The sequence below is a fragment of the Caretta caretta genome, chromosome 1 (genome assembly GCF_965140235.1).
Source record: "Caretta caretta isolate rCarCar2 chromosome 1, rCarCar1.hap1, whole genome shotgun sequence".
NCBI classification, from domain to species: domain Eukaryota; kingdom Metazoa; phylum Chordata; order Testudines; family Cheloniidae; genus Caretta; species Caretta caretta.
The window spans coordinates 16,360,394-16,385,055 of NC_134206.1; the positions used below are offsets into that span (position 1 = coordinate 16,360,394).

Here is a 24,662-nt window from a genome sequence, read left to right on the forward strand (position 1 = left end):
GTCTCTTCTGGTATGGCAAATCCTGTGTGTTAACTCCAGATAAACTAGAGCCTGGCACCTGTTCTAGGCAACTAGAGGGCTTGCCCAGTGATCACTGAAGGCAACAGAGAGACTCCTATTGACCTCAATGGGAGTTGGATTGGACCCTATAAGAGCGCCCTAATGCAGAACTGGGGGCCTTACATTTGGCCCCCAAATTCAGAAGCTGGGCTCCATAGAGCCGTCTCATCCCTCGTAATCTCTCCACGATTCCTCATTGCTTTGTTTTTGCTGCTAGGCCGCCTCCGAAGCACACTCTGAGCCGGGTCATGATCACCAAAAATCGAGGAAAAGACAAACTGTGGTGCTACACCCGAGAGCCCATCAAGCAGCCCTTGCTGAAGAAGATCCTGGGCAGTGAGGAGCTGTCCCAGGAAGCCTGCATGGCGTTCATTGATATCCTTCCAGTGCTGTGGAAAGGTTGCCCACAATAGATCAAACTGACACAGGGGCACGGCCCAAGGAGTCACATTATGGGGTAATCCAAAGCCCACTGAAGTCAGTAAAAGACTAACATTGACTTCAATGGGCTTTGGGTCAGGCACCATGAGTAAGGCTATGATTATGTCACGGAGGTCAGGAAATCCGTGACTTCCAGAGACCTCCGTGACATTTTCTGTCCTGGGGCTGGAGCTATCAGCAGGCAGCCCACAACTCAGAGTCACTGCTACCATCAGGCCCCACAGCAACTCCTAGCCTCCAGGCAACTGGGGTCCCCCGGAGCTCCCAGCCCCTGTTGGTGGTGGCGGTCCCCTGGAGCTCTCAGCTGCCGAGGGCGGCAGGGGGACCCCGGAGCTCCCACTTGCTGCCGGTGACAGGGCTCCCCGCAGCTGCCCACCCACAGTGGATGCAGCGGGTGGCAAGGGGACCCCAGAGCTCCCAGCTGCTGTGGTGGGGCGGAGCAAGGGGACCCCAGAGCCCCAGCAGCAGTGGGTGCTGAACCCTCCTCCCTTCCCATTTGGTCAGGGATATTTTTAGTAAAAATCACAGACAGATCACGGGCAATAAACTAAAATTCACGGACACCCGTGCCCTGTCTGTGATTTTTACTAAAAATATTCCTGATGAAATCTGAGCCTTAACCATGGGACTCCATACAAATGCTAATGATGAGAGATGGGTCTGAACCAAACTCCTGGACCCAAACAGCCCTGACCTCTGAGGGCCGGTCAAAATGCATACACAGACCCAGATGCAGATTATGCAGATGACCTGCATCTTTATAAGCTGGATGCACCAAACTTGGATTCAAGCATTATGGGGTAGTTAAAGCTCATATCCTAAAATTGCAGTGTGAGCCATTCCTTAATAATAATAAGCGGAAAATTTGGTCCAAAATGGGAGGAAATTTTTCGATGAAGTTTTCATAATTTTTTTTCCTGTTTTTTTTCCCCCAACCAAAATTAAATTCAGAAAATTCATTTCAAACACACTGTACTAAACAATAATAGTTACAATAGAACTAACAGGATGGGCCAGACCCCTTAACTGGTGTAAATGTGTGTAGCTCCATTGACTTCAACAGAGCTATGCCAGCATACACCATCTGAAGATCTGGCCATTAATAATAATAATTCCATGGCACTTACATGGTCAGAAGAAAGGGTCGCACTCATTCTGGGCCTATGTGTCCCCCCCAGCCAAGACTCTCCACCCTAAGAAAGCAAGATGACACATAGGGGTCTATGATTATGGGTGCCATCCAGAAGGATCCCAAAGCACATTTGAAGATTAACTATATACCTACCACCAAAATGCAGCCACCTCTGGAGTGATGCATAGCAACTCTTTAATTGGGTCGTTATCAGAAGCAATTCCCTAAGCCTCCTTGTTGCTGTATCCTTGACTGCAGCCGTGTACCTGTGCTGAAGTATATGGGTGACTATCCATCCAAAAGAACCCGCTCAGTCAATGAGCTAACAGACCAAATATTTGAAGGTGCCTTGAAAGCTGAACCATTGAAAGATGAAATCTATTGTCAGATCCTCAAGCAGCTCACTGACAACCACATCAAGTAAGAGTCATTCTTCCCCATGTATCCCGCTCTAACTATCTGTGTCGGGTAATGCAGGACTGACGGGGGGGTTCTGCAGAATGGGTAGGCCCAGAAGTCTTTCGTTCTCTCCTCTGTCGTCTTTAAAGACTTTTATCATCACTTTATCTACCATCTCTGTGCTGATGACTCCAATCTGTCTGTCTGCTCTGGACTTGTTTCTGTTCCTCTGCTTCTGCATTTCCCTCTGGTTCTATGACATCTCCTCCAGGGCAGACGTCTTGCCATAAATTTAAGTTTAACAGGATCTACATTTCCACCTATTCTCCGTTGCTACTGACCCTACACCATCCTCCCAGTCACTCAGGCCTATACTCTGATGTGATCTTTGACTCCTCCCTCTTCCTCTCCCCAGACATCCAGCCCAGGTGCTTATGTGGCAGCTTCTTCCTCCACAGCAGTTCCATGGTCCATTCTCTACAGTTGTCTGGTGCTGGTGAATCTTCTCTCTACAATCTCTGCCCTCTGATGTATATGTAACCCCATTACTAACATTAGTGTCAGTGCGATAAGGCTTGAGATAAGCAGCTTTCAGACCCGAATTCCCGTCTGTGCTCAAGTTCCTTACCCAACTCTGACAGTGTTGAATGGGATGAAAGTGGGGTAAATGCCACTGATGGCCACTTCCATGCCCCTCTACACTGCCAGAGCAGTGTCAAGGGGGGCCTTAGTGTAACGGAGGCTCAGACCTTTCCGGTAGATTGTGTTCCTTTGGGGAGTTTGATTTTCCTGTTGTGTGTCTGTCTCTTTAAGGTACAGCGAAGAGAAGGGTTGGGAGCTGCTTTGGTTGTGCATAGGCCTTTTCCCTCCCAGCAATGTTCTCCTGCCACATGTCCAGAGGTTTCTCCAGTCCCGGAAGCATCACCCCCTAGCCACAGACTGCATTCAAAGACTGCAGAAAGCACTGAGGTATGGTACCACATTCTGCTAGATGTGATGAGCACACCTGGTAGATGTGATAGGTGTGTGTGTGTGCGTGCTATTTGTCAGCATTTGCTGGCTGAGGAAGTGGGGAAGGGTTAGAACAAAGCGTTAAGCATCTCTCTGTCTGTCTACTCCAGTGGACAGGGCTCTGAGCTGGAAGTTGGGTGCTGTGGGTTCTGTTCCTGTCTCCGCCGTGAATGGCTGTCGGACCTTGGGCAAATGCCTTTGGGGGAGACGCTCAAAGGTGCCTAACCCATCGCCTTTCTCTGCGAGTTGAAAATTTCCCCATGCTTCTTTCTGCCCCTCTGTTTTCCAGCTGTGAAATGGGAATAACTCTATTTACCTTCCTTTAATAAAGCGCTATGAATAAAAAGCCAAGTAGTATTAGTCTGGCTATCCACGCATTCCTAATATACCCATCGCTGTGATATCCAGGAGCCAAATAAACACATTCTCCCCCTTCAGAGCTCTGCTTAACCCTTGCATCTAGTAAGAGGCCCATAAAATCCTCCATGGCTAGGCTGCTCTGGTGCTATGACAGCTACTTACTATAATAACCACACCTCACTGGCTGTGACCTTGAGCTCCCTCTCGCTGGTCATTGTAGCCACCTCTTGTCTCTCTTCAGACACTTAGACTATCAGCTCTTTGAGACAGGAACCATTCTTTTGTTATATATTTGTACAGCACCTAGCACAATTCAGCCCTGATCCTGCTTATGGCCTCTAGGCGCTACCACAATACAAATAATAAAATAAAGCAGGGCAGAAGAATCCTTGCCGTGACTGCTTTGTCTGCTCATATTTCCATGGGCCGTTCTGGGGGAAGGTAGATTGGATGTGAAAACTACAAGATGTATTCATTCCTGTACCTAACCAGAGCAGCACCCCTAATAAATCATAGATCTTTCAGCCCCTTCTCTGTTGTGTCCTCCTTTTGGCTGCTGGGTAGCCACATGGGTGAGCCCTTTCCCAGCTCCTATCCTAAAACCATTTTCCATGTAAGAACTCTTTCCATTTTGTGTTGCTCAAGGGGTTTCATTAGTTATGGATGATACTATTCTGTTTTTGTCAGGTATAAAAGTATATCAGCAGCGAGTTCTCCAGTGCCATATTCACGGTAAACCTCCTGTCTTATAGGAATGGCTCCAGGAAGTATCCTCCCCATCTGGTCGAAGTGGAGGCAATTCAACACAAAACCACCCAAATTTTCCACAAAGTTTACTTTCCCGATGACACTGATGAGGTAAAAGGGAGGAAAAAAAGTCTGAATTCCTGCAGGACAGACTTACGTTTTCTCTAATTAATGCCCAACCTAGGCTAACATCAGTTCTGGCTCGGGCTAGGCTTGCGTAAGACCATGGAGTGCAATAGCGAGTCATAGATGTGGATGCTTAGCTACATGGATCAAAATCGACATGAGTTTGATTCATTGCCATTTCAATTCAGGTTTTCGAAACATAGACCCTGTTTCTCTTGTCTCTTCTGCTGGCGAAGTTAATAGAGGGACACCAGTGTCAATCTCAGAGACGGGAAGCGGGACCAAAGCCACCTCTAATTATAAAAGGAACAAACCTGATGTGTGAATGTGAAAACATGTACCCTTTCCTCATATAGGTAGGGGGTCTCCCAAATTTGCATCCGTGAAAATCGTGTCACAGACCATGAAATTTGTTCTCCCCCATGACATCTGGTCTCCGGAAGATCTGAAGGCAGAGGGGAGAGCGGCAGCTGCTGGCCAGGCACCCAGCTCTGAAGGCAGTGCGGCTGCCAACAGCATCGGGGAAGTAAGGGTGGCATGGTATGGTATTGCCACCCTTACTTCTGTGCTGCTGCTGGCCTTCAGTGACACTGACTTCAGAACTGCTGCTCTCCTGCCGCCCAGCTTCAGGCAGCACCGCCGCCAGCAGCAGTGCAGAAGTAAAGGTGGCAATACCGGGACCCCCCCCCCACAATAGGCTTGTGAGCCCCTTTTGTGTCGGGGGCCCCCAGTTTGAGACATGCTGTGGAGAAATCGCACATTTTTCGTGGATTGGTCACAGCATAAATAGCAAATTTTGTGGATGTGCAACACATCTGCAAAATCTGTTATTTATGCCGTGACCAACCTGTGAAAAATGTGTTTGATTTCTCCGCAATTTAAGTAGACCCCCTACATATAAGTGTCCATCCCATTCCTTCATGGTCTTATCTCAACTAGACTGTCAGCTCTTTGTAGCCAGCAGCATGTCTTTTATTGCCTGCTAAGCACCCTGCACGCTTATGGAGACGAATAGGAATATTTATGCATGAGCAGCTTTGTGTGTGCAGTTCCTGGCATGTGCCATTCTTGCACACTAGCACTTAGTACTGCAGGAATGCACGCACAATCTTGTTGTGTGGATTTGCACATCTAAACACTGTTGCTGGCAGGTACAAGACACAGAAGGTGACGAATGCCCAGACAAGTGAGTGCTTGTACAAAGCTGGGCATGCACAAGGGGAGATCAGGGAGTGTCCCCCTCTGACAGGGTGGCCCCATCTGTCGTAGTCTGTCATGGAGATCTTCGCAGCCACACTGAGATGTTATGTCTTTAGAATTCTTTCCATGGGCAGGTCTTCACTACAGATCTGAGATCAATCCACCGGCGGTCGATTTAGCAGGTCTAGTGAGGACCCGCCAAATCGACAGCAGATCACTCTCCAGTCGACCCCTGTACTCTACCTCCAATGAGATGAGTAAAGTAAGTCGACAGGAGAGTTTCTCCCGTCGACCCCCACACAGTGTAGACCCCGCCGTAACTCGACCTAAGACACGTCAACTCCAGTTACGTTATTCATGTAGCTGGAGTTGTGTAGCGTAGGTCGACTTACCGCGGTCGTGTAGACATAGCCTAAATGTGACAAGAGACAAGCCAGACAATGGTTTACAGACACATCTTGGGCAGCCCGAAGGCAGACACAGTGGGGACTTAAATGTTAGATGGGTTAGCCACCGATGCACCCATGGTGATCTGCACTCTAAAGGCTGCACAATCAGCTGGGTTATGGGCACAGCAATGGTGTGACACTCTGAATATCATCAGGTCCTGTGCTATTTAAAAGGATAGCCAGGAGCATGGAGTCGTACTACCCCCAGACAGCAAGAGGCACGTGTGCCCTTCCTGGGTAGAATGATGTCTGTAGGCCTGGGGCATCTCGAGCCTATGCATAGGCCCAGTGTAGTGTCTCTCCCTTCCTCTCATTGCACAATGAAACTGCATTTCCTCCCGCCCTGAGAACCAACGGCAGCTGAAAAAAAAAACCCCAAAGCCCTGTCCTGTGCAGATTTGGGCCCCCTTTCACTGATTTGGGGGAGGGAGGGGTCTCAGTTGTAGGGTGCCCGCATTGGACTTGATTCACAGAGCTGCAGAGCACCCACAACTCCAGCTGAAGTTATTGGGAGCTGGAAGTTGCTCGGCACCTCTGAAGGTCAGGAGCCAAAGTAGCTCAAGGGAGGCCCACAAATCACTGATCACTGGTCAAAAGTGAGCCCCGGGAATGAGTGGAAAGGTAGGAACGCCCTGAGTCTCTGAGGCCGCAGAAGCAAAAGCTGAGCACTGACAGCTGCTCAGAATAAGGAGAAGAACTGGAACCTGCTGATGAAGTAGGGAGATCTTAGGCATCGCCTTTCTCCCCTTGAACAATGGCAGTGATACGTTAGCACAGAGGTGGGCAAACTAGACCAACCTGCCTGGCCCCTGAGCTCCCGGCTGGGGACGCTAGCCCCCAACCCCTCCCCTGCTGTTCCCCCTCCCCTGCAGCCACGCCGCCGCACCCCCAGCGCTCTGGCCCGCCGCTCCTGCCGGGCAGCTCGGTGGCGTGGCTGGCTCCGGCATGGTAAGGAGGCAGGGAACAGGGGGTTGGATAAGGGGCAGGAGGTGCTGGGGGGCAGTCGGGGGATGGGGAACGGGGGGGTTGGATGGGTGGGGGGCACTGAGGTGGGCAGTCAGGGGGTGGGAAGTGGGAGGGGGCGGATAGGGGGCGGGGGCCAGGCTGTTTGGGGAGGCACAGCCTTCCCTACCCGGCCATCCATAAATTTTCACAACCCCGATGTGGCTCTTGGGCCAAAACGTTTGCCCACCCCTGTGTTAGCATCTAGGGGGGACCAGGAAGAACGCACAGAGAAGCAATGGTGTAACTCAGCAGGACAGCTCTGCCTCTGTGCAAAGAGCACCTCTAAGTTCCCCGCGAGAGAGGGTAACCCAAGAATGAACAGCGAGGTGGCTGAGGTGTGGGTTCCACCTCTCTTTGCAGGCATTTGAAGTGGCGTCCAGCACTAAAGCCAAGGATTTCTGCCAGAACATCTCCAGCAGACTGCTGCTGAAGTCATCGGAGGGCTTCAGCCTCTTTGTCAAAATCTCTGACAAGGTGAGCGGCGCACAAAGCGATCGGCCACGGATTGAGCAGCTGTGCGTTGCAGAGCCTTTGTTATGCCATGTCCCGCTGGTGTAAATCATCGGCACTCTGCTGAAGCCGGTGGAGCTATGCCACTTTACACCGCCTAAGGGCCTGGTCCATTGCTCCTGAGCGCCTCCCTGCATCTGACCTCTGGAGATTTCTAGTTAAAGGGCCAGGCAGTCCTGCAGCCCCTACTCACAAGCCTCATCCCACTGAAGTCAAAGGGGTTACTAATGGCTGTGTGTACAGCTGATGGGAGGGCTGCAAAACTGGGTTCTGCTGGAGCTGGCTACATGATACTGTCAGGATGGGGTTTTCCAAAGCACCCAGCGATGGCCTAAGTCTGCTCCAGTTCACATCAATCCCATCCCCAGTCAGTGACTTCAATCCAGGCTGAGCACTTTGGAAGATCCCACTCTACAGCTTCAAGGCCTGATCCCGCCCCCCTTCCTGACTCCCGTGGCAGGGCTGGTGTGCATAAGGATCGCAGGACAGTGCCCTTAAATTCTGTAACATCTTGCATGCCAGTTGCATCTCAGACTGCTGTAGAACATAAGAACAGCCATACTGGGTCAGACCAATAGGCCATCTAACTCAGTATTCTGTCTTCCAACAGTGGCCAATGCCAGGTGCTTCAGAGGGAATGAACAGAGCAGTGCAATCATCAAGTGGTCAATCCTCTGTCATCCACTCCCAGCTTCTGGCAGTCAAAGGCTTGGGACACCCAGAACATGGGGTTGCATCCCTATCTTGGCTAGTAGCCATTGATGGATCTATTCTCTAAGAACTTATTTAATTCTTTTTTGAGCTCCATTATAGTTTTCGCCTTCACAACATCCCCTGGCAATGAGTTCACAGGTTGACTGTGCGTTATGTGAAGAAATACTTCCTTTTGTTTGTTTTAAATCTGCTGCCTGTTAATTTCATTGGGTGACCCCTGGTTCTTGTGTTATGAGAAGGCTTAAATAACACTTCCTCATTCACTTTCTCCGCACCAGTCATCATTTTATGCCCTCTAGCATATCCCCCCTTAGTCGTCTCTTTTCCAAGATGAAAAGTCCCAGTCTTTTTTAATGTCTCCTCAGATGGAAGCTGTTCCATACCCCTAATGATTTTTGTTGCTCTTCTCTCTACCTTTTCCAATTCCAAACTATCTTTTTTGAGATGGGGCGACCAGAACTGCACACAGTATTCAAAGTGTGAGCCTACCATGGATTTATAGAGTGGCATTATAATATTTACTTATTATATGTCCCTTTCCTAATGGTTCCTAACATTTTGTTAGCTTTTTTTTACTCCTCTGTGGGGTTAAATCATCCAAAAGGCAGATAGTCTGCTACAAATGACCAAGGAGAGAAGTATATAAATGCTTTGTGGGTTGAATAAATTGAAGCAATTATTTACAGGATCAACAACAAAGAACAGTGGTATTGTCAGCTGCATAACCAAAGGCATCACAGAGCCAGGAGCTGATAGCCCCTCCCTATATGGCTCTGGTCCAGCCGGACCTGGAATATTGGACCAGACAGATAGTGACCTATTAGAGGGGAGCAAGAGGATGGTCACGCTGCTGAATAGACTAATTTACAAGGAAGGATTAAATGTGGTACACAAGAACTGTCCAGAAGCAATGGAAAGATGAAGGGAGATGAATTGATTAGGGTCGAACAAGAGAAGATAACTAGGAATAACTGGATGAAATTAGGTGAAGGACAGCGTAGAAACAGCTAGGTCAGCAATAGCTTTCTGATGGTGAGATCTGTGGAAGCCTCACCATCTGAGATATTTAAAACCAGCATGGGCAAGGCACTGCAAGACATACTGGAAGAAATTATCCCCCAGTGGCAGGGGGATGGGCTAGGCTAGCCCACATAATAGGCTTTTCTCCCCTATAATTCTCTGATTAGCTATTGTTTGGTTGGTTTTATTAACAGTGGAATGTGTTTCCACAGGTTATCAGCGTCCCAGAAGGAGATTTCTTCTTTGACTTTGTCAGACATCTTACGGACTGGATAAAGAAAGCAAGACCTGCAAAAGATGGTAATAATGTCACTCTTCTGTTTTGCTGCCATTTCCTCTCCCAAGTAGAATGCTGGCCAGGGAGGTCTCATAGAACCCATTGAAATCATTTTTAAAAGGCTCCTCTTGCCCACCATAACATGATGAAAACTACATCTGTAATGTGTTTGGCACCGTGTAATGTTTGGGTCTTGGATATTCATGTAAATCATGTCAGCAGCAACTCTGCACCTAAGCAATGATCCATTCTTGGGCAGAGAACAAACTTTTACTCTTGCTATCCATAACTTCTAAAAAGAACTGCACAACAGCTAACACCCAGCAATTCTCCAAGCTCTGACTACTTATACGTTCAGTTAGAGGGCACTTAGTGTCTTTACATTACTTAAGACTTTATATTGCCACCTGACAACTCCCAATAATTTCACAGTATCCACTTTAATCCTGTTCCCATTTCTATTAAGGGAATCAAGAATCTTCTGTGGTCAGACAGGTCACAGGTGCCGAGGGCTGGCAAGGCAGAGATCAACTAGACCATGCCTCTAAATAAGTGACTTCCCCTGAAGGTTGAAGTTTTGTGGTTGCTGTCCGGACTTTGGCAGATGCAGAAACTTTCTGTGCTTTTAGCATTGCTTTGCTAGCTGGAATGCAGCTCCATTAACTGGCCCCAAGTAATTTTCCAGAAACTGCCGCAATACATTGTAATGCTGTTGCTATGAAATTAAATCCATCCTCCTTTCATTCAAGATTTGCAAGTGAATCCAGTGCTTATTTAAGTGAAAGCCTGAAGACCACTAACTTAAGAGGTCAAAGAGCAATTTAGGCAGCCACTCTGTAGCCAATGCACTTCAGTCATGGGCTTTAACACTCTTGCTATTTCATCCCTGAACCTCCTGCATCAGGGACTGTGAATTGCTCCAAGGAGCGAGTGTCTCTTTTATACAGGTTTCCATCTAGTGGTTGAAGCGTTTGTTACAAGCCTAGTCAATGTTGAACGGATTCCTTTTTGCAGGTATAGTGCCTTCTCTCACATACCAAGTGTTCTTCATGAAAAAACTGTGGACAAACACCATACCTGGGAAGGATTCAATGGCAGACTCCATCTTCCACTATTATCAGGTACTCCATGAGTTTACAATACTGCGGGAGGTCTGGATGACTTGGGGAACTAGTAAGGGGATAAAAAGGCTTCCTCCTTCTACATCAATAGCTCAAATCCAACTCACACTAGTAGTGACAAATAGAGGTTTCCATGTGCTGGCTGGACTGGAGGTCTTAGTCCAGCTCCTCTTGAATAGGTGTCGCCATCAATGTTCCCTCTAATTTTTGACAGGCCGTGTGCGCAAAAAATGTCTTCTGTGCAAATTGTTGTGCTTCTGTGCAAATTTTTATGTGCACGGTGTTTCGCCATATGCACAGGGTTTAGGATCTGTGTGCACATGCACACAGCTTAGAGGGAACAGTGGTTGCCATCATAAAACCATGGGTCAGAGGCACTAATTCGCCCTCTTCTTGGCAGTCTCAGCAGAGAAGCCGCACTCTGGATAGCCTGAGATTTTTCATCTCTTTCATGTCAAGGTGATCTGCTCAGGTCAGATTCGAGTGGCAGAGACAGGGCAGAATGCTGCACCGCTGCTGTACTTGTTCTGCAGCTAAAGAGAGGTCTCTGTTCCTCTGGACTGTCTGGCCAGCTACTTTCAAGTGTGAAATTCATACGCACACACCATTGATTACAGTCATTCTTGATAAAATGGTTGTTCAAACACGAACGTGCCTCCTGCTGATTATGTCATACAAGATCTTGTTGACAGATGGGGGTACTTTTTAAATCATTTTTGAGGTTATATAACATAGAGGGGAACTGGAAAGCTTGATTTGACTAAAAGAAAAAGCCATTAGATTCCAAATGATCCCCCTCAACAGCTGAGCTCCTCTGGGCCAACACAAGTGACAAAGTGTGTTAGAGTATGAGCTAAAATGGCCTTGGCCAAAGCAGTCTGGCTGAGAGATGAGCATCTAGTGGTGGCCGAGGTAATCCAGAGCTGGTGCTTTAACAAAACATTTCCACCCGCCCCAGCACAATGATGATTTCAGAAAAATATTGCAGTTCCCAGGCAATTCCTCCATAACTAGAGAGGGGTCAACAGCAGCAAATGCCATGAACTCCCCTGGGGAATTCCCCATATAGATTGAATTTACCTGGGAAGCACTTAGTTATCACTGTGATGGCAGCCATTGAAGAGATCTTTAAGATTGTAAGAGGTAAATGGTGCTGTCAGTTACACCTCCAAGGAACTGGCTGTAACTTGCATGGTGAGAGGGCAGAAGGGGGGTGATCAAAGGAAGAAACAAACAGGTGTAAAATAAAGCAGGGAGAGGCCTCAGCTGCATTGCATCTGCCACCAGCCGTGCAGAGGGGAAGACTCATTGGGGATGAGCCTGCCTGCCTGGTGCCTGAGAGCCAGGCTCAGAACCAGAGTCCAGCCGATCCACAGGTCTCGCGGGGTTGCAGTTCAGGAGCAGGTTTTGGTTCCCCTCATTTTGGGCCAGTCATGATGTCGCGCTTTAGGTTTAGATCTGGCTTCACCGAGGCTCAGGCTCTGCAGATCCAGTGTTTTACCCGGGACCCATCGCTAAGATTCAGGTTTTTCATTCAAATCCCCAAAGCTGTTAGACTTGGGTTCATTTCAAACGCGGGGCAAAGATCAGGTGAGACCCTGTTTTATTGAGCCCAGATTCCTGGCCGCAGTAGTGCAAAGGGTCTCGGTCTGGACTTCGTGAAACCCCCCTTCCCCTCAGGGCCACCAACCATTGTGCCTTTCCAGTGCTTCTGAAGGGGAAGGGGGTCCCAGCTAAGTGGGGGTTCCAGGGGTGGGTTGGGTTGTGGGATGGAAAAGGCTGAAGATCACTGCACTAGCACAGCCAGCTTTCAAGCAGCTTCCTTCTATAGCTGCCGACCTGCTAGATTTCCCTTAGCCAGCGTCTACGTGGCATTTGTCTTGGGATGGTTGGGTGCTGCCATTCAAGCAGCCTCTGTCTCTCGGGACAAAAGGACTTTGAGAACCTGGATGTTTGTGACCGCCCCCGTTACCTTGTGAAACGCTTTCGTGTGCAGGAATTACCAAAGTACCTGCGTGGCTACCACAAGTGTACCCGGGAAGAGGTCTTACAGCTGGCAGCTCTGATCTACAGGGTGAAGTTTGAGGATGACAAGTCCTACTTCCCCAGTATCCCCAAGCTCCTGAAGGAGCTGGTGCCTCAGGAGCTTCTCCGGCAGCTCTCTCCGGACGACTGGAAAAGGGTAAGGAATGGCCTGGATAACACCGAGCCAGGCTCAGAGAGCGGTGCTGCGGGTATAGCATCTCGACAAGCTTGTGTGACAGCTGCCATCCTGTCCAACACAGCAGGGACTGAACTGGGGACCTCCAGAGCTAAAAGCATGAGTGCAACAGCTTGAGCTAAACCTCCTTAGGTGGGGCCATAACAGAATCGATGCTCTGCCAACCATGCCCAGAGTGGGACTGGTAACTCACTCACACTAGTAGGTTACACTTACACCATAGGGAAGCAGCGCTTAGGGCCCAGCAAAGATCAGGGCCCCATTTTGTGAGGCACTGTAGAAGCACATGGTAAGAGACAGTCTCTGTCCTACAGAGCTTACATTCAAGACAGACAAAGGAAGCGAAGATTGATTATCCCTGTTTTATGTGTGGAGAACCAAGGCACAGAGAGATTAAGTGACTTGTTCCAGATGAGACCGGGAGTCAGAATCAAAGCTGGGAATTGAATCCAGATCTTCCATGCGCTAGCTCAGTACATTAACCACAAGACTCTCCTTCCTCACCCTGGAGAAAGCACTTGTGGATAGTGAAACCTGTACTGGCTGGAAGATGGAAAAATAAAGTATAAGGTCTTTTCAGGCTCCTGCGTCTGCACGGGCATAATAGCGAATGAGCAGGTGAGGGCACGGTGGATTTCTGTTAAAACAGGCCGGCAAAGTCTGATGTTTTGTGGCAGGAATAACATGATATCTGTGTGTCATGATGCTCTTTGTATTCAAATGTCCTAGTTCCCAGGTGGTCTGGCAAACCCTTCAGTAATGTCATGTTGTCCTTTGCAGTCCATTGTGGCGTATTTCAATAAGCATGCAGGCAAAACAAGAGAAGAAGCCAAGCTTGCCTTCCTAAAGATTGTCTTCAAGTGGCCTACATTTGGATCAGCCTTCTTTGAAGTGAAGGTACAGATTTCATTGCGTGTGCCACCTGGCAGGAGCAGGAACCCCGGGAAATGGCTGGTTCTCACCGCTCCTCCCCCTGACAGATTATAAGGATTTCTAAAGGGAAGAACTGCTGGCTGTTCGGTGGCCACTGCCTGGGCCACGTAGGCTCGTTTGCCAGCCTGCTCCCTCTAATTAGGTACTTCCGTGGTACTCATCATTGTCAGAGGACCTCCCACTCATGAGTGGATCTGTCCTCTGTGTGGGAGGGCAGTGCTACTATTTGCCATTTTACAGATGGGGAACCGAGGCACAGGGTAGAGTGAGACTTTCAATGGGACTTGGGCTCCTAAGCCACTTAAGAGCTTTTGAAAGTTCTGTTTTAAGTGACTTAAGTGACAGCCAAGGAGTCGATGGATGAGCCAGGAATGGATCTCAGGTCTCCCGAGTCGCAGTTCATTGTCCTAGCCACAAGACCTTGCTTCCCACCCCTTGACTTGATTCTTCCTGGATGAGCTGGAGGCAGAATGGCTGGGTGTGTGGGGAAGCCTGCGTTGTCACTGCCCTTATTGGTTCTGGGCTGCAGGACTGAGGCCTTTGGGAGTTAGGTGCCTCCATACCTTTGAGGATCTGGCCCTGAGTCTCCAGAACTGTCTGCCCAGCATCTCTGACCAGCACTAAGGAACCTAAAGCCAAACGTAGGCCGAGCAACGGGAAATGATGCAGTTGGCCCAGGATTCCTTCAGACCAGAGGTACTAAGGACAGGAGAGTCAGTGCATCAAGCAGAGGTGATCTGAGGAGGGAAGGGCCACCTGGGGCTTCCCACTGCATCCCAGCTCACCCAGTCCACAGGCAGGATGGCTCCCCTACCAGCTGCTTCCATTGGCAAACTGGGCGGGGAAAGAAATGGAAAAGAAGGAACTTTAAAGCCGCCAATCTCTTACTCCTTAAAGTCACCAGGTGTTTGAGGCGGGGGTGGGGAGTCTCGTCATTAGCTGGATGGCTGTTACCATAGCAGTGAAGAGGCCATGATTTATTTTGAGCTTCCTTAAAAGGATAAACTAGAGCGCGCCCCATGGGCGAGCTAAAACGCAGCGGAATTCTTGCCATGAGAATGCTCCTTCCATTGCTCTGACAGAAGGGGCCCTCAGCCGCGAGTTGTCCGCTCTTCTGGGCCTTTTCATGTGACTGCTTCTTCTCGTTTCTAACAGCAAACTACCGAGCCAAATTACCCAGAGATCCTTTTAATTGCCATCAACAAGCACGGAGTCAGCCTCATCGATCCCAAAACCAAGGTAAGCCAGACACCATCAGTTACTACCTGCGGAAAGCTCAGCCATGTGCAACGGGGCCGGGTGTGCCTCCCAGGGCTAACGTTAGCAACCTGGGGGGGGGGGGGGTAACGTTAAGCATCTAAATCAATGGCCTGATTCTTGAAGGTACTGAGTCTCCTCCGCTTCTTGTGAGGTCGCCAGGAGCTGTGGGCACTCAGCACCTTGAAAAGTCAGGCCACTTGGGTGGAAGTCTGAACACTTTGGCCGTGACTCTGGGGTTTCTGAAAGGGACACGCTGACACAAGGTGGGACTCACCGCTCCTGCCATTGTTTGCACTGCAAGTGCCATGGGCCAGGTTTGCACACATGAGTCCATTGTGAGGGTGCAGATGCACTCTGCCCCAGCCACAATCCTGCCTGGACCTCCCTGATGTGCAGTATCCCTTTGGGTGCTGCAGCATGATACCCCGTGTGCTCAGCTGGCTAGTGTGACAGAGGGCAGAGCTATTGCTCCCCCTCTCTCACCTCTTTCCCTGCTCCCCTTGGGATTGTTTGCTCTCCTGAGTGCAAAGATTGCAGCGATTGGATGTGCAAACCCTCTCCTGGTGCAGAGGCAGTTCCCTTTATGTTGTGCTTTTGTGCCTCCCAACAGCTGCACATGGCCCAGCCCCAGCTAGCCCTGTGTGCAAAATGTAGGGTGACCATACGTCCCATTTTGGCCGGGACAGTCCCCTTTTTAAGCTCTGTGCTGGTCATTCCGACTTTTTTGACAAAAACGGGCCTTTGTCCTGTTTGCTGTTCCTAACTGATCAGTTGGGAAGAGCAAACGAACAAATGCCAAATTTACCAAAAAAGCTGGGTCCGCTGCCCCCCTTAGGGGGGCGCGGAGGAACGTTGTAGGGGCAGTGACGTGAGGGGCCAGGCAGAGGAGCTCGGGGGCTCAGCCCCAGCTGCGGGAGGTACAGAGCTTGACGGGGGGGTCAACCCGAGCCATGGGTGGCGCAGAGCTCAGGGGGATCGTCCCTAGCCCCAGGCAGCAGTGAGGGGGCAGCTCTGGTGAGCCCTGCAGGCAGGGGGGGCAGCTCGGGCAAGCCCAAGGCCATTCCGTTTTTACTTTAGGAAATATGGTCACCCTAGCGAAATGGCTCTTATGTTTAATGGAAAGTGGTGTTAGGTACACACATCTCAGGAGTGTGTAGCCTGCCTAGCTAAATGATGAGGAAGGGAGACAAATGACGGCTGCCGTTTGTAAACAGCAAGGCAGGGGATTGTTTAGGGTGGCATCAGGGGCTACAGTTAGGCCAGATAGGATGAAATGAAGACATGGTCAATTTAGGCTGACTACCAGAAAGAGCTTCCGGAGGCTGAGCCACATTACGCTGTGTAATGGTCATCCCAGAGCAGAAGGCCTAGGACAGGGGTGGGCAAACTTTTTGGCCCAAGGGCCACATCGGGGTTGCAAAACTGTATGGAGGGCCAGGTAGGGAAGGCTGTGCCTCCCCAAACAGCCTGGCCCCCGCCCCCATCCGACCCCTCCCACTTCCTGCCCCCTGACTGCCCCCCTCAGAACTCCTGACCCATCCAACCCCCACTGCTCCTTGTCCTCTCCCGGGACCCTCCGCCCCTAACTGCTCCCCCCCCGGGATCCCACCCCCTGTCCAACCTCCCCTGCTCCTTGTGCCCTGACTGCCCCAACCCCTATCCACACCCCCGCCCCTTGACCAGCCCCCCTGGAACTCCCACGCCTATCCAACCCCCCCATTCCCCATCCCCTGACCGTTCTTCCCCATCCAACCGCTCCCTGTCCCCTGACCGCGCCCAGCCCTGAACCTCCACCCCATCCAACTGCCCCCTGCTCTTTGTCCCCGACTGTCCCGAGACCCCTGCCCCTTATCCAATCCCCCCTGCTCCCCGCCCCCTTACCATGCTGCTCAGAGCAGCAGTATTGGCAGCCCCGATGCCCGGCCACAGCCAGCTGCCCAGAGCACAGTGGCTCTGTGAGCTGAGGCTGCAGGGGAGGGTCCAGGGGCTCGCTTCCCCGGCTGGAAGCTCAGGGGTCGGGCAGGACGGTCCTGCGAGCCAGATGTGGCCCACGGGCCGTAGTTTGCCCACCTCTGGCTTAGGAGCACCATTGCTTGGGACATGGAAACCTAGCCTGGATAACGCACCAGTTCCTTTCCTAGTCCTTCATTGTTGGCAGTGAGCTGTGGCTCAGACCCGGAGAGGGGGCCAAACTTAGATGACCTCCTGCGTAAGCCCTGCATAAGAATTGCCTAGTGGCTCAGACCCATGGTCCCTCTAGACCTCGGGCCTGTCTCCAACAGCGACTGTGGGTTACAGGAAAAAGGCAAGAACCCCCACTGATCTCTCCCCCACTGATCTCTCCCCCTCTCCGTTTCTGGTGGGACCATGTCACCTCAGGAAATGCATTTGGTTTGTTGGGGTGGGAAGCCCAGAGGGAAATGAGGGGTTAGCCGCTGGGGATTCAGCATATGTTCAAAGTATCTGACTGTCCTTCTGCACCTCTTAGGATATTCTCACGACTCACCCCTTCACCAAGATCTCCAACTGGAGCAGCGGCAACACGTACTTTCACATCACCATTGGCAACCTGGTGCGGGGAAGCAAACTGCTCTGTGAAACGTCCCTGGTAAGGAGAGTTCAGGGCTCTCGCTCAGTCGCTGAGCACAGAGAGCAAGATGGGGGGATCTAACTGAAGGCTGAGCCTCCAAAGCCGCACCCTGGGTTCAAATCCTCTTTTCGTGTCACATTGCCTGTGTCCGAGCGTCTGGGCCAACGGGCTTTGAAATGGAAGAACGGCAGTGTGCGGCAGAGAATTAGTGAGCTCACTAAATATGTCCCTGCTTCCCTGCAAGCTACGGCTAAGACATCACTGGGTCTAGCACAGCTGTTACTGGTGCGGGACTAAATCGGGCTTCAGGCAGGGGCAGTGTTGGAAGTAATTCTGCATTTTGGAGGGGGAGGGGCAGGTTTCTGGAGCCGGCTGATTGAAAAGGAAACTGCAGCTGTTTGAAGCTGCTCAAAGGCCTGGGATGTTGGACTAAATCCTGTGGAGATGGATGGATGGGAAGAAGGCAAGCGAGGTGGCCAAGTGTGCAGGATAAATTCATTTATTCACTCCCTGGCTGTGAGGGCAGGAACAGAGGCCATAAGCTGTGCTACGTACTCACAAGGGCCAAACCCTCTGCTGGTGTCAGGGGAGCTGCACCGATTTACACCAGCAGAGGACTGGCACATAGAGTCCATTTCAGCTTTGCCCAGGGCAGTAGTAATGGCTTAGCCTGTTACCCCGACTGACGGCCCTTGTCTGTGGGTGAGGGCTCTGAATGTTCAGCCAGGTTAGTCACCAGGTGCTTTATAGCAAGCCGAACAGGCAGCATCACCACCATAGCAATCTGGTGCTGTGCACTCTGGAACTGACTAGCATGCTCTAGACTTAGTTCAGGTCTTAAATCCAGTACCAAGCTTCTCTGCCCACCATCCCATAGTGAACCAGAGTCAGTGATACTCTGTCATGGCTTGCTTTGGGTGACGGGAGAGCATCACAGTCTGGTTTTTAGCTCTCTGCCCCCATCGGAGCAGAGGAATTGCCAGACTGGATCAGACCCGAGCTCCATCTAGTTCAGTATCTTGTCTCTGGCCATAGCCAGCACCGGCTGCTACACAGGAAGATGGAAGAACCCCACTGTAAACTGACATGGGGTAATCTGCTTGCACATGAGGTCTGACCCTGATCTCTAATAAGTAGAGATTAGCTTAAGCACTGAAGCATGAGGTTTATATCCCTTCCAATATTTATCACCATTAATTATAATTACTCTGGAGATTCTTGATATCCATATAATAATCAAAACCCTTTTTGAACCTGGCCACAACAACTTCCTGTGGCAGAGTTTTCCACAGTCCAATTATGCGCGTGTGAAAAAGTATTTCCTTGTATTGATTTTGAACTTGCCATCTTTTCATTGACTGACTGTCCCCTGGTTCTTGTCAAAGGGCGAGGCCTCTACCAGGCAAGGTTCAAGGTTGTGGTGGTAGGGACGCGGAGGTGGGTCGCTGACGAGCCTGGTAATAGTTCATACCAAAGGCATTCAAGGGATGTGATCCGGCGACCAGCAGTTATGCTGTCTGGGTGATGTGTCTGATCTCTCATAACTTCCTACCAGGGCTACAAGATGGATGACCTCTTGACCTCGTACATCAGTCAGATGTTAACAGCCATGAGCAAACAGAGGAGTGCAAAGGGCAGCAGCAAGTGAACTGAAAGAAGCCACTGGCAGGTGGCCATGGAGCTAATTCACCAGCTGAGGCCTGTGGGATACCCCTGCAGCTGGGGCCGAACCTTTTCTGCCCAGATGTGGAAGATGATCCGGACCCCATCAGAAAGCTCATCCGACTCTGACCTTGAGGGCTCGAGTCCCATTTCCCCTTCCAGTGAGGATGACTATCTGTGATGCTGACTTCCAATTCCCCCCTCCTCCCTAGTAAGCCCTGTTTTAAACTTCTCAGCTTTCTAGGTGACAGACAGTGACTGATCAACAGAGAAACTCCAGCGGGATGTTTACTATCAAACCAAATGACTGCAGTTTGCAAAGGATTGTAGGAAAAAGTTGTGAGTGTCATTTTTAAAAAGGGGAAGATGGTCAGGGTGCCGTTAAGGGCTTTGGAGAAGTTCTGGGCATCTGAGATTTGCAGATCAGTCACCTAACCCTGCTTCACTGAGAAGAGAAATCCCATCCACTCTACTGGGGGTATCTTGACATTACAACAGAACAAAAAGAAATCCATTTGTTCTAAAAAAAGCCGAGGGAAAAAGTGCATTTAAAATAGTGGTTGGTTTGTTTCTTCTTAATCCTAATTGAACAGCCTGTACCACAGCAAAGCGATGATGGGAGACGGGCGCACAATGTTGGAGATATTTAAAGGTTTCGTTTCTTATTCTTGTATTTATTTATTTTTTAAAGAGAACGACGGTTTCTGGGAGGCTGGCTCTGGGGAAGGCCCCACACAGCTCCAAAGGCTTCCCCCAACAGAACCGCTCACACACCCAGCGCCCCATTGTCAAAAGGATGAGACTGAGTGTTCAGAGGTCACTCGGTTCTAATTAGGGGTGGCCTAAAGTTCAGCATTAAATCCCTACTTGGCAGCATGGAAACTAGGCTGCTAAAGACAGCTGACCCTGCCCCCTCTGCCCGCAGAATGCACCTTGCAGGATCAGGCATTTAGCTGGAAGCCTGACTGTGGCTTTAGGTCCTGAGAGGTGGACAATGTTGGCTAGGCCATTCTGTGCTGTGTGAAACGCTGCAGAATGGATTTGTTCCACAGCCACTTTATAACAATAGCAGGACATCCAGAGGGAAAGCAGAGCCCGTGTATAAGAAAAATAAACCGTGTCTGCAGACAAACCTCCCATCGTCCTCTGCACCTCCGCTGCTGTCTGCTAGGCTGTAACAAGTATGTGTTCTGTGTCACGTTGCTGCTTACTATTTACCCTCTGCATTTCCTGGTTTGCTTCAGGTGGGATGCTCTGATGGGGATGGGAAGCTTCCAAATTCTGGGACCGTCTCCCATCTCTGCAGTAGACTAACCTAAAACTTTGGCCCCGGCCAGCCCCCTAGGAGCTGAACTTTGTGGCTCGGCCCCACCTCTGATTTTTAACTTTAGCTCTGACCCATTGTGGCAAAGGAAGGTTGAATAATTAGACCTGGCTATAAACATAGGCCTAGTTCCTGATGCAAAGTTCATTAATTGGGGGCTAGCAGGAGAACGCTACTGAAAAGCAGAGAAACTTAGGAGGATGCCAGCTCCTGTGTTCAGTGCCTCGCCCCTGAGATCACAGGCTATGCCCACCTCAGCCTGACAGATGATCCCAGCATTCGCTCTCCGCTGCATCTCCTAGCATCACTGCGTTTCAGCTGAGAGTAGACAGTCACTGTGTGTTTTTAGGAGGCCTTACACTGCTGTGATATGAACACAGCTAAACCACCCAGGCTCACTGTACTGGGCCCTAGAACATACATAGCAGCAAGGGCCACGCCACTGCTCAACAAGGTGGTTTGGACCAAAATTCTGCCCTGAACTCTGAGTCAAAGAGGGCATCTCCTGCGTCGGTGACTAGAACAGTTAGTGGCACAACTGATCTTTTCTGCCTGTAGCTTCCACGGTTCAATCGAACAGATCATTTGTGTGGGAGCCTTTCCATCAACTTCAGTGGGCTTTGGATCATGCCCTTGGTTAGCAACCCAAAGCCGCCACCTGTCAGTCAGCTCCGCCACCAGGCACAGCATCGACAAGCCTGGGCACGCAGCTCTGAAAGGACAGTAGCCCAGACTTGGGTGTCATGGCATCAAACAGGGAGTTGTGTGTAGCCGACTAAAGGGAGGATGTGGCTGATGCTGTGAATGAAATTTAAGTCGTGTTGTATGGTTGGTTCCCAGCAACCAGCGCTTGAAAGGCATGATCTCAAGGGGCTGTGACAGCAGCTGGGCCTACAAGAATCAGCTGAGGTTGAGTTTTGATTCTGGTGTCACTAACACTGGGTGGGTCTCAGCAGAAATGTGCTTAGTTGGCTCAACACCTTTGATTTGCCTCATACGAGCCCAATCCAGAACAATCGGTGTTGCATTCTCACGCTGCTCGTCCCAACACTCAACTGTCTTCCTCTGACCTTTCCCTCTTCCCCACCGCTCTCTGCCTCGCTCAGCACTTGAGAACACGGGTACGACATTTGCACTGTCTTACTGTCCATCACTGGACTTCGCACACAGCAGTGCACAAATTAACTTCTTCATTATCTCCTAAACAAGCTGCCCAGGACCATACGTAAAACAGTGACACTGGGCCCTGTTGTTCCACTGTTCCTGCATTTGACATGCATGAGGGGCTGCACATAGACATCTGAAGGCAGAGGATGCAACTTTGGCCTGGTTCTGAACCACTTTCCGCCTGTGTAAATAGGGGCGATTCACTGATGTCAGTGGCGTTTCCCTGGAGTACGACCAATATGGGGGTCAGAACTCAGCCTGCTAGGTCACCCAAATCAATCTTTCGTGGCCCTTTTCCGCTACACCCCTAGCAGCAATGGTTCGTATTGCACTCTTGTGAGCCCCCTGTTATTTTGCCCTTCCCGTTGCCTGGCTCTGCAGGCTGCAGTAGGCCCCAGCCATTCATTACTCTTGCTCCGTTTGTACTCCGTAAAAGACGATCACTGGTTTCAACGCTACCACGGTTGTGCCACCTCGACTCATTCAACACGGTGCGGGTCATGCAAGCAGCAGCCTGGCGCTCACCCCAAACATGCAGCTATTAGCCTGAGCGTGTGTTTCAGTTTCAGAAGTCCCTTTGGGGTTTTTGTGTGTGTGGGTCTGTGTCATACCTTGTGTGTATTAGTGGCTGTTTGTTTATATTCACACACGCAATGTAACATGAAAACTTACGTCTGTGTGAAATACGCTAATAAAAAAAATAAGAATAGAAGGACTCGTGAGAGGCTCTTTGCAGTTCCGTTCGTTGAAGAGATGGCTACGCGGTGACTTGTTCATGGTCTGTAAGTACATACACAGAGAGAACTGAGAGTAGGGAGCTCGTCAGTCTACCAAACAAAGCCGAAACAAGCTCCAGCAGCTGGACGCTAACACTAGACGCATTCAGGCTAGACATACGGTGCAAATTTTTAACACTGAGGTTGTCAAGCTGTCTGGAGGGGGCTCAAAAACATGGGTGCCACCTTCGGGCAGACTGTCACGACACTAGCCCCCAATTGGTTGTGAGTTCTATACTTAAGAGTTCACCAACCAAGTAACAAGTGTGAACTCCTCAACAGCCTTAGCATGGAGTCACGAACAGGCCCCTTGGGCACTCCGGGTTCTCTCTCCCCACAAGGTAAGGCTGCCTTTGTGATAGATGGTCCCTTACACCAAACACTATTCAGGGTACTCCCAGTCCCATAGGACCAGTCACTTATCTCAGGTCAGTGGCACCCCAAAACTCTCACCAAAGACAACTTAAAAACGGCCATATTGCATCAGACCAATGGTCCATCTAGGCCAGTATCCTCTCTTCCAACAGTGGCCAGTGCCAGCTGCTTCAGAGGGAGTGAACAGAACAAGTCAATTATCGAGTGATTCATCCACTCCCAGCATCTGGCAATCAGAGGCTAAGGACAGCCAGGGCATAGGGGGATGGCATCCCTGCCTATCCTGGCTAATAGCCATTGATGGACCTAGCTGCCTTGAATTTATCTAGTTCTTTTTTGAACCCTGTTAGAGTTTTGGCCTTCACAACAGCCTATAATAAGTAACGCTCATTTCTTTTTCTGAGTTAATTAATTATGTACACAGTTAAAGCAGGTAAACATATTATGAGGCCTTTTTAATTCCCTTCCCCACAGTTCAAACTGATGGAGAGAGAGAGAGAGAGAGAGAGAGTGTGTGTGTGTGTGTGTGTGTGTGTGTGGGGAAGGGGGCGGGGGGGGCAAGGGGCGGCAATCACCAAAGTCTTTGTCCTCTGACGTTTCATACTGGCTCGGTTGGTTGCAATGTGACGTCGTGCGTGCAGGACCAACACTTTACGCTAATTACCGGTAATGCTTATTTCCTGTTTGGTGAGTTACACGGTTACAGAGGTTTACAATGCAAACTCTCTGCGTCACTTTGCACCATGGACTGCAGACGTTATAAGTGAGACCAAGGCGTGCAGCATCCTACAATCACTTCATCAAGTCTCAATACTAATCACATTCTTAGCAACATAACATCTATTCTAACAACGCTAACACACAGGTAAGCCAGACTGGTTTCCAGCTATGCATTGGTCAGTTAGGCCTAGGGGCCTTGGCATGAGCTGGTGTAACCCACACACCATTCTGGGTGTGGTGTGCTGTCCCATCTAGTGGCACTGAGCAGAGAGAGATAAAAGTTGTCTTTTAGCTCATGCGGTAGAGGCTCATGCACTAAGCTCCAGAGGTCGCAGGTTCGATCCCGACAACCGGAATCTGTCAGTGTTACACTGGCACATGGGCTTCCAGCATCCCAGAGGATGATTAACCCTTGGAACAGATTACAAAGGGCTGTGGTGGATCTGCTAGATCCTGGCATTTAAGTCATGCTTGGATGGCTTTCTAAATGCTATGCGTGTGAACCTCTACGGCCTGTGCTGAGCAGGAGGTCAACCTACCATCCATGAGCTTAACAGTCTCATTGGGCCTTGCTCTGCAAAAATAAAAGAGCTGTGACAATGGGGCGAATGATGATTGCTATAAAAATAAATCCAACACTTACCCCCTTGGCTTCTGGGCATCATTTACAGCAGAAGGGCTAAGGGAAAAACCAGCACCATTACCAATCTCCTGCCTGCCCGAAAACTGAGCTGGTATGTACTTGTATGCCATAGTGCAGGGCCTTTGGCCCCCATCTGGTTCTATAGATACTGATAGTTTGGGTTTTTTTTAAAAAAAATAGTTCTTAAAGAGGCAAAGAAAAAATTTCCCCTGTGCAGTTAGCCAGGCCTGAACCTATAGTGCAGCGCCCTCCTCCATTCAGCTCAACGGAGCATTGGCTCTGAAACCTAATGACTGATGCTAAAATAGCAATAATAATATTGACTCTCTCAGTGCTGGCAGTTTTATTTAGCAGAAACATGCAGCTATTCAGGGATTGCCTATGGAGCACAAGGTTGGGCCCATAAAGTATCGCCATGT

The 24,662-nt window shown here is 50.0% G+C and overlaps 2 protein-coding genes across 2 annotated transcripts in view; one reads left to right on the plus strand and one right to left on the minus strand.

Moving 5' to 3' along the window:
• MYO7A (myosin VIIA) overlaps window positions 1-22,441 on the plus strand; it is a 118,652-nt gene extending 96,211 nt beyond the window's left edge. Inside the window, exons 38-49 of the mRNA XM_048840256.2 lie at window positions 278-435; window positions 1,900-2,053; window positions 2,846-3,001; window positions 4,156-4,261; window positions 7,291-7,404; window positions 9,387-9,474; window positions 10,466-10,572; window positions 12,569-12,754; window positions 13,574-13,690; window positions 14,882-14,965; window positions 17,475-17,594; window positions 19,132-22,441. Coding sequence (XP_048696213.2) covers window positions 278-435; window positions 1,900-2,053; window positions 2,846-3,001; window positions 4,156-4,261; window positions 7,291-7,404; window positions 9,387-9,474; window positions 10,466-10,572; window positions 12,569-12,754; window positions 13,574-13,690; window positions 14,882-14,965; window positions 17,475-17,594; window positions 19,132-19,224 — 1,483 coding nt within the window. The 3' untranslated portion in view covers window positions 19,225-22,441. The remainder of the gene's footprint in view (window positions 1-277; window positions 436-1,899; window positions 2,054-2,845; window positions 3,002-4,155; window positions 4,262-7,290; window positions 7,405-9,386; window positions 9,475-10,465; window positions 10,573-12,568; window positions 12,755-13,573; window positions 13,691-14,881; window positions 14,966-17,474; window positions 17,595-19,131) is intronic.
• GDPD4 (glycerophosphodiester phosphodiesterase domain containing 4) overlaps window positions 1,634-24,662 on the minus strand; it is a 105,963-nt gene continuing 82,934 nt past the window's right edge. Inside the window, exon 18 of the mRNA XM_048840235.2 lies at window positions 1,634-1,694. Within this exon, the coding sequence (XP_048696192.1) occupies window positions 1,663-1,694 (32 nt within the window). The 3' untranslated portion in view covers window positions 1,634-1,662. The remainder of the gene's footprint in view (window positions 1,695-24,662) is intronic.